This window comes from Danio rerio, chromosome 18 (assembly GCF_052040795.2).
Source record: "Danio rerio strain M-AB ecotype USA chromosome 18, GRCz13ab, whole genome shotgun sequence".
Taxonomy (NCBI): Eukaryota; Metazoa; Chordata; class Actinopteri; order Cypriniformes; family Danionidae; genus Danio; species Danio rerio.
In genome coordinates, this window is record NC_141038.1 from 9,435,114 (window position 1) to 9,454,301 (window position 19,188).

Here is a 19,188-nt window from a genome sequence, read left to right on the forward strand (position 1 = left end):
GGTGGAATGGGGATCATCGTTTCCGATCGGCGTTCAATATAATAGACTGAACAGTTTTCTATCAGTCATCATAGATAATCAGTAGGCCCACCCGGATCCTGTGCGCAAAGATTTTCGCAGATTTTCTGCAGATTTTTAGCCCATCATTAATTCTGTTTATTTACTTAAGCAAATATGTGTACATCTATATTTATTCAGTTTTTTTATTAATTTCAGTGAAATTATTGACTAATGTGAAAATGTTCATCTGATTTATATACAATGCAGTTTGTACAGTAATATTTTCTGTCTTTTACTAGATATATTATGTGACAAACTTGCTTTTTTTTTTACCAAATAAATTGAATCTAATTGGATTTGCATTTTAAAAATTTAAGTTAAAAAGATATTATATATATATATATATATATATATATATATATATATATATATATATATATATATATATATATATATATATATATATATAAAGGTTTTAGTTATGATACTCCTAAAATAATTACACATAAATCCGCCGATATCTCCACAGAAATAGCAAAAAAACGTCCGCAGATTCTGTCTGGCCCTAATGATCAGTCATTATTGTTCTGACAGAGTCAATATAGCAGATAGGCTACTCGTTTGCTGGCCTTGCTGAACAAACTAAATTGGACAGGTTTAATTTATACAATAAATTCATTTATAATGAGGGAAATAATAGCAAGTTAATATAGGCAATAATGCATCTTTATACGTAATAATAGTCTTTCTACATGTAATTCATGTATAACACTATATTAATATTTTACTCAAGCGATTTAATAGTATTTATTTGGTTCATTTTCTTAAAATATCAATCATGTAATTTTGCTGTAAAATGTACTGAATGTGTTTGATAGTGAGCTGACGCAAGGCCTTGGATTGTATTCCTCGACCTGAATGAGATAAATATTATTGAAGTAATTATTGTGTGAAGCCAGCAGGGGGAGGATCTGCTCAGTTCAGTCTCAGCAGTGCTGGTCAAGGTCAGGACAAGGACTGGTTTAGCGTGCGAGAGCTGAACAAACAGGAAGATGCAATCCTTTTCTAGTGTCCTGAGCTTATTATATAATCACAACGCATAAATGAGATTCACCGATCTACTTGCAGGACAGAGGCGGCATTTTATTGTTTATCAGTCTAATATGAAGCAAAATAATCCTGGAATTAATGTTTTTCCAAGTGAACTGGGGCAGATTTTCACTCATTTTGGTGACTGTCGATAAGCATCACATCTCACTGAATGCTATTAATGAAAATCAAAGCATTAAAGGTGGATGTCTCTGACGTTAAAGCTGAAAGCATCAATTCAGTCAGACGATGATGATGACAGCAGACGGTGGTCTAAAGAGAGGCTGTCAGGTTTGAGAGATGGAGAGCTATTATTTGCCTGAAATTCTGTGCTGTATCATTGCCAACCAGATTAATCATAAAAAAATTGATCAAGAGTAATATTTCACCCCAAATTAAAAAGTAATACTTTTCATTTTTCACTAAATACATTTGTAACTACAGTTTTAACAATTTATTAAATTTTCAACCCTCAACCCTAGCTTGTCTTTTGTAATCAAAGGTACAATTATATGATAGTCATTACTTTGGGCTCAATAAAATCTATTAAATTAAACAGGAAATATTAAAATCTTTGGAAAATAAACTACATTTAATGTTGAGTAATGCTGCGGAGTTTGAGCAGGTGAAATTCAGTCTTACAGCGCTGTGAAAAGGGGCAAGATTAAACAAGAGTAAGTGATTGGTCCATATTTAAATTTTCTGTCCAGAGATGTTTTGATCCTTAATTAATCTCATGCAGTTATGTGATGCAATTTCCCAGGTCAGAGTTCACCAAGTTTATATTCTGTATCCCTCTGAACTGTGAAACCTGTCGCTTGAGCTTGCGTTTCCGGTCTGTGGCATTCGCTTAAATGGAAGTTTATGGGGCGAAAAGTGCAGTGTGACTGTAGCTTTATACTTTTAAATGTTTGATATTTTAAATTATTTTTAGTGTCTACTTTCTGGAGGACATCTTGATGTTAAAGTGACATAAAAAAAAATGTCAAAAATACAACTCATCTTACATTTCAAAAATTGATTACAGGCGTTTTACCGTGTTTTTAACACCAATGTTAGATGTCAGTTTGATGTCATTTCGACATCAAGGCAATTTAAAATCCTTGGGAACGTAAAATAAAGTGTAAATTAATTTATTATTTCATTTTCCTCCAGTTTAGTCACTTATTTATCAGGGGTCACCACAGCGGAATGAACCGCCAACTATTCCAGCATGTTTTACGCAGTGGATGCCCTTCCAGCTACAATACTTTTCCTTTATTTATTTTGGCTATAAAAGAAGCATCAATGTGTGGATATTAAATGGACGTGGAGGTTTTGACGTCAATTCGATTTGACATTATTATTATTTTTTTAATAATCAATTTTTAGGAGTTTTTACCTTTAATGTGATAGGACAGTGAAAGACAGACAGGAAAACATTGGGAGCAGAGAGAGGGGAAAGGATTAGCATAGGACCTCAAGCCAGGAATCGAACTCGGATCGCCTTGAGCACCTTGGAGCCATATGTCAGCGCACTTAACCACTAGGCTATTGGAGCCGACTCGATTGACATTTTTGATGTTTTTTGACATCTGTGTCAATTTACTATAAATTACTACAGTATATTTTCATGTGGGTGCCTGACAACTTTTTTTCTAGTTTTGTTTACCTTTACATTTAGTATTATTATTTTTTATTTGTTTAGCATATCGGTTTTCACATTCTGATTTCAATTACTAAATATTAAATTGTTAAAATGACTATAAATAAATCAAATATTCTTAAGAATAAAATATTATGTGTTCACTGTAAGAGTGTACTTGCATTCTGATTCTATTATAGTGTCAAAATGGTTTTAAAATGACAATAATGCATACCTGCCAACATTCCAATTTTCCCGGGAGTGTTCCATATTTCAGACCCATCTCCCGCCACCCTCCCGTTTTGTTATTTCTCCCGGAAAACTCCCATTATTTCAACCATCCAGACCCCCCAACCTGACCCTCAGCATTTTTGGTATGGTCTGTGAAAACCTTGCCAACATTAGTATAGGATTCGATCGTAGCGGCGGCCCGAAACACGATTCATAGTAGTTACTGACACCACAGTACAGTACCCGAATTTCAACTGTGTTATTCAGACACCTCACCCCCCAAACCTAACCCACTGCCTTGTCTCCTGGATTTTCAGGGACAAAGGTTGGGAGGTATGCGTTAATATTGTTTATCGCAATCAATTTTGTTCCTATATATCGTCCGACAAAAAATATAGATATCAAACCACCGCCAGATTCACATTCCCTCAGCCGGCAAACCTGCAATCAGTCCCACGTTTCATTCGCAGACAGATGGAGCAGGATACTTGCATACCATGATGTAACGAAGCATCTGTATTCAACTACAACCGTCCCTAATTGTACAGTATTTACACCGCGGTAAAATCAGAAACGTACATTAAATCTTCTACTACATTGGAACAGACAATCTGTAGACCTATCGACGACTCCAGGTCACGTCCTACTGCCTTGTCCTTTTTTGTTTGTTTGTTTGTTTCAAAGTACAAACCCAGTACAGCAATGTATCAGAATCGGACAAATACATATTTACAAACAATCCTGGTCTTCAGATTCAAACCTGTGATCGCCTTTCGCTTTTAAACATTTGTCGTATGTTTGTGTGTGTGTTTGTGAGCATAACCCTCAAAGCCATGCATTCAAACATGTGAAGTTTGCCATTTCTAAACCAGGACTATATTATAAAAAGGAAAAAAAGGAACCAATGTATCCGCCCTGAAACCATGTCCCTAATTATATAGTAGAAAAGTCAAATGAACAAGCAATCCGTCTCAATGAGGAGAAGAAACTGAATGGTTAAACGTTGAAATGAACAGACAGACCACTAAGAGCCTATGTAGAGGATTTGAGCTCAGTTCTTGTCGAAGGAACGAGAGAAACTGAGGGAGAGAATTAAGAGATGAAGCCTATGTTACATTAGAGAAGGCTCCAGGCGTCTCGAGCCCAGGAACAGACATCTGTCGTGAGGGACAGCAGTGACTTTTTCTCCTCTTTTACTCTAGGTAGATGTCTTCGGTAGGACAGGCGTATTCTAAGTGCTCTTGGTAGTACTCCTGGAAGGCCCGTCTAAAACAAGCACACACACAGAGAGACATCAGAATGTAGAGTAAGTGTGGAATGTGTGTGTGTACATATCCTGAACATGGGTTTACAGTCCTGTGTCGCTAAAAATAGCAGGATTTCACAAGAAGCTGAGTTCTAAGCAGGTGAAAATTGTCCTGTGATATCCTGTTGGCAACCTGTTTTATGATTGTACATGTGTGATGTGTGTTCAAAAAGAACGAGTAGAGAATTTTTTTATTTTATGCTTTATTGATTTATATGTGGGTTATAAACTATGCAAATAATTATAATTGATTAATGTATCTATTGATCCATCCATAAGCATAGACAATTTAAAAACACGTTTAAATAATTTTAGGTAGATTCTAAACCAGGGATTCCCAATTTTTTTTATTCCGGGACCGCACTAGGCAAGTAATTCAATCTCAAGACCCACCATAATATTTTAATATGGAAAAATGGGTAAAAAAAATTTATCCATTCAAAGCTGTCAAAAATATACAGTATGGTGTGTGGCTTTTTGGATTTTGCAATTCGAAATGCACAAAATGATGCTCGAAGTGCTTTTTGTGGGATGCTGGCTGTAACTGTGATGATTTTTTTGTTGAAAAAGATACTCTTCTTTTTTCAGAAGAGAATATGATCAACGTTTGATCAAGCCCCTTGATTATGATCAAGCCCCGTCGCAGTAAATTCCACTGCTAGTGTATGGTCATAAGAAACTAAATAGCTTTTTGATCGACTACTACAAGCTGGGAAAACGTCAGATAAATATGCCAATGCAATTAACATTATTGCTGAATTGATCTAATATTTACACATTTGCTTGAGGAAGGAATGATGGGGTAGTTACATTACTATTACTATTTTCCATAACATCTATGCCCTTCTATAACATTAGCTGACGTTAAACCTAACAGATAGCACTATAGCTATTTATTGATTAGCAATCTGTCAACGTTGGGATGTGAAAAATATTGGAAAACAAATAGCTTCAAATTATAGAATACATAGCAAATAGCAAATATAGAATTATAATTATAATATACCCACACAGAAACGCCAACTGAGCCATGGTTAGAACCAGCGACCCAGCGACCTTCTTTCTGTGTGGCAACAGCACTACCTCACTGCGTTGCCATTATATATATATATATATATATATATATATATATATATATATATATATATATATATATATATATATATATATATATATATATATATATATATATATATATACAGTATATATATATATATACAGTATATATATATATATACAGATGTATTAATTAAAATATTATTTTAGTCACCAAACATATTTAGGAATTAAAAGATAATACAATTAAATTCAAATAATTGCAAAAAAAAAAAAAAAAATACAAAATTTAAACTAAATGTTTCAATTACGTGTATTAGTTTGTTTTGGATCATTAACGCCAGTTATTTTCAGTACTGACTAATCAAATGCATGTGCACAAGTATAATATTGTATAGCTTCCTTTTATAAATATTTAGCCCCCGTTTATTTTTCACAAATTTCTGTTTAACAGAGAGCAGATTTTTTTCGACACATCTCTAAAAATTATAGTTTTAACTCATCTCTAATAACTGATTTATTTTATCTTTATAATGATGACAGCAAATAATATTTTTGCTAGATATTTTTCTAGAAACTTCTATACAGCTTAAAGTGACATTTAACTGCTTAACTGGGTTAATTAGGTTAACTAGGCAGGTTAGGGTAATTAGGCAAGTTATTGTATAACTATGATTTGTTCTGTAGACTATCGAGAAAAAAATATAGCTTACAGGGGCTAATAATTTTGACCTTAAAATGTTTTTTAAAACTGTTTTTATTCCAGCCAAAATAAAACAAATAAGACTTTCTCCAGAAAAAAAAAATATATTATTAGACATACTGTGAAAATTTCCTTGCTCTGCTAAATATCATTTGGGAAATATTTGAAAAAGGAAAAAAATTCAGGGGGGGGGGTTAATAATTCTGACTTTAAATGTATATATAACTAAACTATTATATACTATAGTATACCAGTCCGCTATATGCTTCAGCGTATACACAAAACACAAACTGAGTATTTTCGAATGGAATAAACTAGGAATCATATTAAATAAAACAGTAGGTACTGTAAGTTCATTTATGACTTAATAAATACATAAGGAAACAAAGAACTGAGTAATAGTTTCTCACAAAATTAAAACCGTTAGATCAACTTAAAAATCTTCAGTTAACAACAAAAATTATTATTTTTAATTATTATTTAAAATGGGTGCTAGACAGTGGCGCAGTAGGTAGTGCTGTCGCCTCACAGCAAGAAGGTCGCTGGTTCGAACCTCGGCTCAGTCGGCGTTTCTTTGTGGAGTTTGCATGTTCTCCCTGCCTTCGCGTGGGTTTCCTCCGGGTGCTCCGGTTTTCCCACAGTCCAAAGATGTGCGGTACAGGTGAATTGGGTAGGCTAAATTGTCCACAGTATATGAGTGTGTGTGTGAATGTTTCCCAGAGATGGGTTGCGGCTGGAAGGGCATCCGCTGTGTAAAAACTTGCTAGATAAGTTGGCGGTTCATTCCGCTGTGGTGACCCCAGATTAATAAAGGGACTAAGCCGACAAGAAAATGAATGAATGAATATTATTTAAAATAAGTTTTTTCAACAAAATGTAGAAAATTGAGGAAATGTATTATTATATTCATTCATTAATTTTCCTTCGTCTCTTATTTATCAGAGGTCGCCACAGCGGAATGAGCTGCCAACTATTTCGGCATATGCCTTACACAGCTGATGCCCTTTCAGCCGCAACCCAGTACTGGGAAACACCCATACACTCTCACATTCACACACACAATTCATTCACTACGGACAATTTTTAGTTCATCCAATTCACCTAAAGTGCACGTCTTTGGACTGTGGGGGAAACCAGAGCACCCAGAGGAAACCCACGCCAACAAGGGGAGAACATGCAAACTCCACAGAAAAATGCCAACTGACCCAGCCTGGACTCGAACCAGCGACCTTCTTGCTGTGAGGCGACAGTGCTAACCACTGAGCCACCATGCCACCCTATGTATTATTTCAGTTATTACAAATTAAATTAGTACTATCATTTAAAGTTGATCCTACTTTTTAGTTTTTAAACTGTAACAACTCCACACAGTAGTAAACGATAACATTCTGCTTTAGATGCGTAAGGCATTGTCTTAAAAATAACAAATGAATACTTTCTGTTATTAAACTTTTTCCTCTGTATCTGTGAAAAATGATAAGATTTAATAATGTATATTTTCATAAGGTCATATGATGTAATGTGACAAAGCTTTCTGCCTCCTTCTAGGACTCATAATTCAGGTCTCCTGTCTGATCCAAATGAGGGAAGCTTTAATAATTCAGCACTCAGATAATGGAGCAAAGATGATCCCTCTCATTAAACTTCTCTCCTCTGTTAGTGTATTGTGAGTGTGACTGTGTGTCGTGTTGAAAAGCATTATACTCACCCCACACATTCGGCTACATGTCTCATGGAGTCCTGAGAGACGAAAACATGACACGCAAACCTGTTCAACATCGGGTGTTTGGTGATGAAACCAAAATAACTACAGAAAGACAGAGAGGGAAAAGTAATATTAGGCTGGCAATGTATTTTAAATTTGATAAAGACCCAAAAATGCATGTTGTAAAAGGATTGGCTGAACATGTGTGTTTACCAGTTGTTTTTAGGATGACATCCACAAAATGAGATGTTTTTCATTTGGAAGAAGTGACTACATCTGTCGAACTGTGATATGAAGAAAGAGAAATAGCATTCGGTTACAAAAAAGCAATCAATTTTAGGCATTTAACGAGCCCTTATTATGGGTTTTTGAAAATGACCTTTCATGCAATGTGCAACACAGCTCTAAACGAATGAAAACATCCAGCTGAAGGTTAAATCTGAAAATGCACCTTATAGATGCAATATAGATTTTTAAAATATAGATTGGACTCAAGAGCATACCTGTCAACCCTCCTGTTTTTCCCGGTATTCTCTAGTATTTTACAGTTCTATCCCGATATCATACCGTAAAGATATTTTCCTGTACTTCTCCCGTAATTCCAACCTTTCTATAAAGGGTGGCAATAATATACGCACCCATACCGCCAAACCACCAGGGGACGCCCCTCGCTCCTAAATGTGAGTCTGTTTTGTCCTTTCGTTTAATTTAGGCATGAAAACACTTTGAAATAAATAGAAAATTGGCTCGATTCCCTGCCTTTTTCGTTTTAGGTGCCGTCCCCCTTCTATGCAATCCTTAAAACGTGTAGACTGTCAGACGCGTTCCATAGCGATAAATAGACGCTGTTTCCCCAACAGATTCTTTACACGTGATTTGAAGCGGAGCGAAAGTCTGGGTTTTGGGTGCATGTTTGAACAGACATATACACATAATTAAAAATTATTAAACAACATCTAAAGATGTCGATCAGGAAGGTTTTTTTCCAAACATAACTAATTTTGTCCTTAATGAGCAAAAACAAATTAGGAAAGCAATCAAATTTTTAAAGTGACACCTCTGTTAATTACTTTAATCAAAAGAAACACCTAAATGAGAGATTCATTCGTTGCTCTTAGATTATAAAATGAAGAAAAGATTAATGACAATTGATAACTTGATATTTGTATAATTTTAATAAACTGAACTGCTAATTTATTTGCTGTCAATGTATATTATTTATTTTTTCTTTGTTAAATAATGATAAAACATATTATAATATATTTTATCATATATAATAAAACAGCTTCAGATGAAGATGTTTAGTTATATGGGTGTTTTTTTCTGGGGGGTAGGGGTGGATTGGCATATCCCTTATTTTCATATCCCAATGTTGACAGGTATGATCGAGAGTGAGTTTAAATGATTTGTCATTTGTTCAGATATTTTGCCTGTTCGTATCGACCTTGACGCGAAACAATGTCAAATATGAACAACCAGATCCAGTAAAACATGAACGCACCTTTCCCTCCACACACTAACAGAGTGCGAGGGATCATGAGATTGATTATCACACGAAAATTACAATCACTGAGAGATGGCCAGACATGCGGCTGTGGGGAATAAAGGTTTAAAGTTTATTTTCACAACAACACCACAGTACAGCCATTCGTGTGCTGTGTTTGTTCCTGTAATGTTTCTGGTGATTGATACAATAACTGACCCTGTAGAGCGGGATTTGCTGGCTGTTTGTTATTAAAAGAAGAATTAGCAAAGACTACTAATGTTTGGGACTTTGTCAGTAACTGTTGCACAGTTTATATGGACTAGTTCCTTCTTTCTCCGGATCCTGTAAGTGTTTCTCCTTCCTACACAATGTGAAGTTTGATTAAAATGGTTGCCACATTTGCTATAGTTCGCTAAATATGTGTTTAATTGTGTGTTGTAACTTGTAATTGATCCACGTGGTTTGTAATCACGTATCTGTTATAGATCACTGCTTGTACTGTATCTCTCAGGTTAAATCTGTATGGGCTATTTCACATATCGTATCTAAAACCATGTTGGAAACGCAACGCCTGCTTCTTCCTTTACTGATTTAAATGCTTTTTGTGTTCGCGATCTCCTGCTGTTTGTTGCTATGGCCACCATCAGCTTTTCCTCACACACGTGGCACGGTCAACTTTCAAAAGTAGTTCAATTTTTGCCACCGTGTATATTAATACTGAATGTGCTTCGTTGTTATTACTTAGGGTTGTGTTTAAGAATAGAGGATTATGCTGGTGTTTAACTGCATTGGGCTCACACATACTGTATACTCGGACTACGTCTTGGGCGTCTCTCTCCATCTTGCGCAGAACGACGCTGACCAATGACCACAGACTGGGTCATCGGACCAATCAGCGCAGATTAGCTTCGTGCTAAGGAGGGTTTGGGAACAATAAATCGCTGAACAAATCATATGGGAGTTGCTGGGATAATTCGGTAAAAATAAACCCACATAGCAAAATTTCTCTGGCCCAGCTCTGGCTTGGCCCACATGCTGCAATGAATTACGGTACATGACTGGACCAAGTCTGGCTTCCAGACAAGGGCCAAACATGCATCATATCTGTTTCAGCCAAGTTAATAACTCATAACTGGGCCGGAACTGGGCCAGATAGGTTGGTGTGTCACGATTGCTATGAAATTAATAAACCCACGAAGCATTGCGCTAGGTACACTATAGGCAGCCTTTTTCTGATTGGTAGATTTTTTTTCTTTACTCAAATATAATTTAAATGTATTTTAAATGTGGGTCAAGACAGGTCAAACTTACATGGCACACGCATTATTTTTTAACAACTGGGCCAAATACTATATTTCGAATCTGGCCCGCATCTTGTCTGCTGCCTTAAAGACGGTGCCACTTCTGCCAAACCCAGGCCATATTTGGCCCACATGCTGTATGCCAGTCCCGGAAGAATGCCTGCTGTGCCAGCTTTATGCCAACTCTGGGCGAGAATTCTTTGCTACCTGGGAATGCATATTATAAGACAATGAAAGTCTTTTTTGACCTTGCAGGCATATCAGCTGGTTGTTGGAGACCCACAAAACCAAAATAGGACCTTTTATAAAGCATAATAGGGGCTCTTTAATGTAGACCGATGAAGGTTGAAACAAAAAAATAATGTGAGTGTTCATGAATTGTTCTCTAATTTGGATTTTTTCTTTCTCTCACCTCCCCTGAAAGGTCGTACTCATCATCCAAACTCATGACTAGTTTCACACCCTGCAGGCTTATTTCCAGCTCACAAATAGAAGGGGGATGAAGATGCACTGTCCTCTTCCTGGCCATGGCGATCTGAGAGACAAACACCATACTTCTTGTTTGCACCATATGATGTAACAAAACTTAATGAATGCACAGACGTCCTGTTTACTGTACCTTCTGCATGGCAGCGCACAGGATGCCATTGCCCTGGTGATAAGGAACTTCCACTGACCCAAGGAACTGCACTCGGAAACTTTCCATCCAAGCTGGATTCCTCTTCATTGCTATGGAAACATATGAATACAGACAACGCTGACTCACAAAGCGCTTTAACAAGGAGACCAGTGTGAAGGCCACCGAAATACAAAACACACTGCTTAGTAGAAGAACACCTTGATAATTAAAAGGGTTATTTTACAGCAATAAATACAATTAGCAATCATGTTACACCTGCTCAACTGCTTGTTTACACAAACGTCTACTCGGCCAATAATGTGGATTCATTCAGGCATGTTGATAGGCACTAGGTGGTGGGTCCTTTTCATATCTGGCACCCAATCTATGGAACAGATTTTCATGCAGCAGACACGAAATGCTGGTTTGAATCTAGATTAAACAAACATCTCTTTGTTAAACATAAACATAAAACACAAATGCATTTGCATTAAGGAAAGGCAACCAGAGGGGGAACACTTCCCAAAAGATGCTGTAATTTGAATGGCATCTACAATCATGTTACTCTGTCTGTCTTTCCTTATCCTGAGGTTTGCATAATCTTGGATCTGGACCGTATCCAGAGCAGATGTTTGCCGTGATCATCAATGGGTCAAGAGCACAAGACTGAATCCTGCAAAGACCTCACAGACAAATTAATCTCTGAATAGATCTCTTTGGCTAGTCTGAACACCCGCCTGGTGACCTACTTGCACTTGTAACATCTGCAGAATGGATGGCCATCATCATCAAGCCTTACATTATCTTTTAGACTGCAGCTCTGCATCTTTACATTTGATGAAAACTGGCTACCCTGACTGAGCCTGATTTCTCCCAAGGATTTCTTTTCTTCACTTCTGTCAATTGGTAGGGTATTGGTTCCTTGCCATTGTTGCCTCTGGCGTGCTTTGTCGGGGCCAGTGGAGCTGCTCTTCAGTGGACCAACAGTGACATTTATATTAAACTGAACTGAATCAGTTAGGATTTAAAAAGAACTACACCATTATTCTACCACAACTCCGCTCTCTCTGTCTGATATGCCAGAATGCTCCACAATCTGAAATATTGTTATGGCTTTTTAATCTCTTTTCTTAATCTATGTTAAGCTGCTTTGACACAGTCTACATTGTAATAGCACTGTAACAATAAATATGACTTGACTTGACAAGTAGACATCAATAGAAGGTAATGTGCTCTGCTCTAACGTGCCTCAATTTTAGCTGCAACATTTAAGAAGTAGGGTCAGAATTTGGAAACAACATCAGGTCAGAAACAACATGAAAACATTTGTATTAATGGTTCAGACTGCTGGTGGTGTAACTTAAGGGACTTTAGTACAAGCTGAGCATTGTTTAATTCCACAGGCAACCAGGGTATTATTACACCCTTTATGACAACAGTGTACCAATCTTGTGATGTCTACTTCCAGGAGCCTAACGTGCCCTTTCAAGAAGCTCAAATCATCTGAAACTGCTTTTTTAAGTTCACTAAAGTCAAATGGCTTTCACAGCCACTAGATGTCAACCCCATTAAAGACCTTTGGCATGTACTGGAATGGATGGGTAGCCGGCAAATCTGCAGCAGCTTTGTGATTTTATCATGATAATATGGGCCATATTAACCAATCAATCTCTGAGAAATGTTTCCAGCACCTTTTGAATCCATGTCATAAAGAAATAGAGCAGTTCTGGAGGCAAAAAGACCCCAGCTTGCAAGCTGTACCCAATGGGTGTATGTTAATAATAATTTAAATCAATATATTTATATTTTGTTAGGTCCTGTGCTGGACATGGTTGCTTTCTTTGATTGAGTTTTGTGATTTGCAGAACCAAAACCATGGTGATTTGTGGTGACATGGTGACTTATGTCTTCTCTAAAAAGCCCAACATTTGGCGTAAAAGAGGAGCTTGATTAGCAAGAACTTCCGGCCTGTCGTAATTTAAAAACTATTATGCATGAGAACAGGAAACATACTAAAAACATTGCATCATACAATTCTTACTCATCAGGTCTTTTGTTTGCCCAACAACCTCGTGGGCGTAGTACGCTGGGAAAATCCCCCTGGCCCCTGTGCGCATGTTGTACCCACGATACCAGTAATCATCCTCTTCTTCCTCAACGAATAACGGATCATCAACATCTAACTCCAGCTCATCTGCATGTCGTGGGATGAACCTACAGCATGGGCATTAAAACTCGCATTAGGATTGCTTGCAATAGATATCATGAGCAGTCAATTTTCAAGCATTAAAATATACTGAGAAAGAAGATTTCCTTGAGGGCTTGTGAATGAGGGTTGATACTTTAAACTAGACTGGAGCATTTTCATTAGAGCTAGGCTATTCATGTGGGCAGCGTTACTCACCTGAAGACTGCTCTGTGAGTCTGATCTCTTTCTTCTCCATTTATAGTGCATGAAAAAAGCCCAAAGGACTCTGTGCCTGAAACACGCATAGTGCATAAGCATTATTCTACTGTATACTTTGGTATAGCCCAAGATAGACCCTCTGTGTGTGTGTGTGTGTGTCACACACTACAGCAAAACCAATTTAGAAGCAGATCATACAAAACCTTTCATCTTATGATGTCATCTCATTAGGATTATTAAATATACTTTCTGTTCGGCAAGACAGCCTCCTAAATTATATAATATTATCATCTAAATCTTTTAAACTACATTAAAAGAGCCTGATTGGCTCTGTGATGGGGTGAATTTAATTTGGTAATTTGTGTAAGTAAAATATAACAATATATTTTCCTATTTTTTTACTATTTTGTTAAACAGTCATCGTTAAATTTATATTTTTTGTCCATTTAATGATAGTCAATTCATTAATAGGACCAAAACAACACTGGATTTCGCTTGTATAAACAAAATACTATTTGAATAAAACCGTCTTTGGAAAATTAAAGTCATCAAATGTTGACAGAATTCAAATTTTGGGGTAAAATGCCTCCTAAGTAAATTGTGCGGTTTTATCTTCACTTACTGGAGGACCGTGACGTGCCATTGACAAACACATTGAGGAACTTCTTTGAGAAAGGCAAATCTGCCTCAGGAGAAGAGTCTTCTTCAGAGGAGCTTAATAGCAAATTGGGTCTCATGCCTCGTACCATCTGACCCCGCCCATAAATGTCATCATCTTCATCAGCCACGTCATCATCACAGATAGTAGAGAGTCCATCACTGTCCTCACTGAGAACAGAGGTGCAGCGCTTAAGGCTCACCAGCTCCAGTGTCGTATTTTCATCCACCACAAGGGTGTACTTCATTGAATCATATGCCAAGGAGTCATCTATGGGCCGGTCAGAGGTTCTGTTCCTCAACTCTCGCACACTCTCATCAATAGGTGGAGAACTGTCCAAGTATGTCTCGTTTCCATAGGGTGAAGGTATCTTGTGAAGATCATCCAGAAAAGGAGAGGTATCTTGCTCATCTTCATCGTTATCCGTTGAGTAAGTGAGACTGAAACAGTGATTGGTCTGTGCTGTCGGGAGGTCCAAAGTAAGGCTGTTTTTGACTTCTGTGATTCGCTGCAAAGTGAGCTGATCGACCTTTGTCTCCCGTCCCTCATCCTTATCACTGATTATGCTCTCACTCAAGCTGGGGGAGTCCAGCTCCTTCATTCTCTCCATCATCAAATCATTGTTAGGCTCTTCCTCTTCATCTTTCTGCTTGTTTTTCAGTGAGTTCTGGGATGGGAAGTCCTCTGCTTCATAATTCTTTGTCCTTGTATCAAATCTTTCAGTGAAGACAGGTGTAACCGTACCATATGTGGGGTTACTCATATACAGACAAGAGTCCGTTCTCTTGCTTTCTTTTTGACCCTCTTCAGATGCACAACTGGCTTCTCTCTCTTTCTCTTCCACCACTCTTGCCTCAGATTTCACCTCCTGTGACTTTTCTTCTGACTTCTGTTTTTGGAAATTGCAGCCATCGGTTTCATTGAAAGCATCTGTTTCCAGATCAGATGAGGGTGAGATGGTGTCAGAGATGGAGGCTGAGCGTTTGAAGCACTCTTCAGGACAGCTGATTGGATAGGAGCCTTCTGAGATCATTCTGTTGACAAGGTTACTAAGAAGCCAAGGAGAGTCAGAGTTTTCACTGAGCTCATCCTCAGACTCTGATTCAGAGTCTCCCTCACTGTTACCATCATAGTCATCCACAGAAGGCATGAGTTTTGGGCCAACCGGCAAGTAGAAGGAGCGTTTGAAGCTTTCAAGACTGTGGTCAGGCTCAATCTTCAACAACAACTGCTGAGAACTGCTATCCTCACAGGGGATGGCAGGGGGAAGAGTCTCATCTGGATCAGCTTGGTGCTCATAATCCTGTTCGTCATCTACGTTCTGCAGACCCATCAGAGCTTGCCCGTCATCTAGTTGCAACATGTCTGAGCTGGGGTCCAACCCTGGTAAAGGGTCTTGTTTAATTGGGTCAGGCTGGCCCAAAAGAAGAGATGCTTTTAGACCTACAATACCACTGTCCTGCTCAGTATCCAGCTCCTGGTCCAGTTCTTGGTCTGAAGTTGGAGAGCTGGCTTCTTCAATGGAATTGGTGAGGTGCGAGGAGCGCCCACTGCTGGATTCACTGGTCAGGTCTAGCTCTGTCTCTGAGATGGAGGAAATCATGTTACTAGCAAGTGGGCCACCACATGCAAACGCTTCCTCAAGTTCCCCTTCAATATCAGAGTCTGATCCAGGAGAGCTAAGGTCATCACTGTGGCGGTCTGACTCTGCATAGCGTTTAGCATTCATGTCAGCGATACCAGGGTCAGAAGAAGGAGAAGTGTCATTTTCAGCAGCAGCTTGACCCTGATGCATGTTTCGAGGTTCATCCATAGCATCAAGGACATCCGATCGACTGGATGACACATAACTGGAGACAGAGATGGACTCAGTTGGTTCAATGCAAGGGAACTCAATGTAAGAAGAGCCCTCAGCGTCCTTGCAGGTTTGATCATAGCTCTCCTTACTCATGAAGTCAATGTCAAACTCTTTGTCCAGCTCCTCATCCGATAGTGGAGTCTCAGCGTCATTACCAAGAGGTGCGGTTGAGGAGAGACATCTACTGGTGCCATCATTTTCCAGCTCTGGGTCATCAGCGGTCTCTGTGGTCACTGTATAAGTGTCATTGGGTCGAGAGCGACAAGGTCGACGTTTGGCATGGCCATTCAAGTCATGGTCAACCTCAGTGTCAGAGCACTGGGAGGTGCAGTCATCCACAGAGGGGACAAGCTCGCTAAGAGTTGATTCCTCAACATCAGGCTTCACCTCAGTTGCCTCAGAGCCACTTGATGAGTTGTGTTGACCAAAGGAGCCTGATTTAGAAGACAAGAAAGAGATAAAGAGTAAAAGAGATTTGAGAGAAAGATAAGGAAAATAAAATATGTTGTTGAAAGTTACATTTGAAGGAGAACTAGCGACATGGTCAGACTTCTTACCATATTCAGGTCGCTCTCTCCTGTTGCCCTCAAAGTCATACAGCAGTGGCCTCCCAGGTGACTGATGGAGACCACAATGTCCTGATGGGTTTGAGGGTGTACCTTTGGCAGAGCCGATTGTCTCCGGAGCCACTGGGCATGTGGCGGTCACATGGGAACCATCCTCGAGGCATGAATGGTTCGGAGACAAACATCCTAAAATATTTAGTAAAATTGTTCAAATTTGGGATAGATTAACACTTACAGATATCTTTCCAGAGCACTGTGTGTGCATATATACTAAATTGCTAAATATTTTGGAACATCTGTCTGTAAATGCACATGAACTTTTAATGACGTCCCAATCTTAATCCACAGTTGGCCATATTCAGTTGGCCCACTCTTTGCTGCTATAACAGCTTCAATTCTTCTGGCAAGACCACAAGGCTTACGAGTGTGCTTAGGGGAATATTTTTTAGAATTCTTCTAGAACCACATTTGTAAGGTCAGGCATTTATGTTGAATGAGTAGGCCTGCCTCCGTACTCATCCCAAAGGTGTTATATTAGGTTTAGGTCACCCCCTTAAAACAATAACAATAAGCCATACCATAACCCCCCTTCCACTAACTTTCCACTTGCCACAATGCAACCAGGCAGGTATTGTTCTTCTGGTAACTGCCAAACCCAGACTGGTCTATCAGATTGCCAGACAGAGAAGTATGATTCACCACTCCAGAGAATATATATCCACTGCTCTTATACCTGACACACTAGTACACTGCTCTTAGTGGTGCTTTACACCACTGTATCCATTGGTGTAAAGCTTGGGTGCAGGTACTCTCCCAAGGAAACCAATTCCATGAAGCTCTCTACACACTGTTCTTGAGCTAAAGTGAAGGCCACCTGAAGTTTTGGAGCTCATTGGCTATTGATTCTGCAGAAAATTGGAAGTTATGTGCACCGTGAGACTCAGAATATGCTGATTCAGCTCTGTTAATTTGTGGTCTGAGTTGCTTTTCCCAATTGCTACCAATTTGTAATAATACCACTAACAGCTGACCATGGAATGTTTGGTAGTGAGGAAATTTTACAAATGAATTTATGTCACGGTAGCATGGTTGAATACACCAAGCCCCTGAGATCAACCCATTCTTTCACAAATGTTTGAATAAGTGGTTTGCATGACTAGGTGTGTGATTATATCACATGTGTGTGGCAAAGTGATTGGAACACATGCATTCAATGATTTAGAGTGGTGTCCGAACAACTTTGCGAATATAGGGTGCAAGCGGCGTTCCGTTGCCGCTATTGTTAATAGAGCAAGCAAGTTTTGTACGTGTAAAGTTAGAGTCCGTAGGCAAAATAGATGCAATAAAAACGTCTTTATTTTCCAATCAACAGAATTACTTCATCACTTTTCCTTAATCTATATGCACTTCTCTGTTACCTTAAATTGTACGTTGAGTTAAGTTGTGCTACGGTACGAGACATGAGCTGCGTCCCAAATGGCACATTATACACTATGCACTCATGCACTATGTACTCATGCACTTACACACTCAACAGGATAGTATATGTATGTAGTGTTGTCCCAAATGGCACACTAATGTTTTTTTAACTAAGCGGAAATTCAAACCGTTTCCCTGATGACGTTTGACTGTTGCCAAATCAGTGAAATAAACGACTGAATTATCAAGTAATACCTGCCGTGAGTATTGCCGCATTTACCATCGGGAGGCGCAATAATCACTCTCGTAGGAGAATTTTGCTTTCACCATCCAAAATAAATAAAGTTATTCAACATGTGCGTCCGATCGCTCCGCCCCTTCCGCTACGCAAGCAAACCTGCGGTCGTTGAGTGCGTGAAGTGTCCATCATTACACACTTCATTTTAGCGGCTGAATGAGTGCATCATCCGGGTAATTAAAGTGCACTTATTATTTTGAGAGTTTTCAATGTGAACACACTACTTACACTATTTATACTACAAAATGGCGTAAAATAGTGCATAAGTATGCGATTTGGGACGCAGCTAAAGTCAAAAACTGTGTGCTTCCTACCAACACTATCTTGCTTCATGCAGTGATGCCACAGTTATATAGTCTCCTACTGACACCTTGTGGCCAATCGCCAAAATACAATGTATGGCTCCTACAGGGTGCAAGTAAATATATGGGCAATATTTACCCTGTGAAGTTGAGTTTCGAAGAGAATCCTGCCAGCTTGACTTCCGTGGAGACACGTTGCTGTTGTTGTTCAGGGAGTCCTGAGATTTACACCATTATAGAAGTTAAAATACTGATAGCTTTTGTTTATGGATTTATTGATAGTGGAAGGTTTGTGTTGGAAAATACCTGTGAAACTGGCACAGTCAAGTTTAGAGTGGTCGGGCGGCTCTTAAGTGTTCCCAGAGTAGGTGATGGAGGAGGAGATGCTGATGGTGAAGGAGGTGCATCAGGATCTGCTTCCTCTTCTTCTTCCTCATCGTCTTCATCTTCATCATCAATCATCTCAAACTCTTGGAAGTCATCTTGGAATGAGCACACTGGGTGGTGGAAATCATTCTTTTCCAAAATCAAGCAGTCCTTCACAAAAGAGAAAAAGAGAG

The 19,188-nt window shown here is 38.7% G+C and overlaps 1 protein-coding gene across 1 annotated transcript in view; it reads right to left on the bottom strand.

The window, feature by feature from the left end:
• Positions 1-1,615: 1,615 nt before the first annotated feature.
• The window catches only part of mapk8ip2 (mitogen-activated protein kinase 8 interacting protein 2), a 60,746-nt gene continuing 43,173 nt past the window's right edge, over positions 1,616-19,188 (bottom strand). Inside the window, exons 3-13 of the mRNA XM_087292966.1 lie at positions 18,935-19,165; positions 18,768-18,846; positions 16,601-16,795; positions 14,150-16,477; positions 13,525-13,600; positions 13,162-13,334; positions 11,121-11,230; positions 10,914-11,036; positions 7,928-7,998; positions 7,718-7,816; positions 1,616-4,210 (exon numbers count right to left, since the gene is read on the bottom strand). Of these exons, the coding sequence (XP_087149092.1) occupies positions 4,138-4,210; positions 7,718-7,816; positions 7,928-7,998; positions 10,914-11,036; positions 11,121-11,230; positions 13,162-13,334; positions 13,525-13,600; positions 14,150-16,477; positions 16,601-16,795; positions 18,768-18,846; positions 18,935-19,165 (3,558 nt within the window). The 3' untranslated portion in view covers positions 1,616-4,137. The remainder of the gene's footprint in view (positions 4,211-7,717; positions 7,817-7,927; positions 7,999-10,913; positions 11,037-11,120; positions 11,231-13,161; positions 13,335-13,524; positions 13,601-14,149; positions 16,478-16,600; positions 16,796-18,767; positions 18,847-18,934; positions 19,166-19,188) is intronic.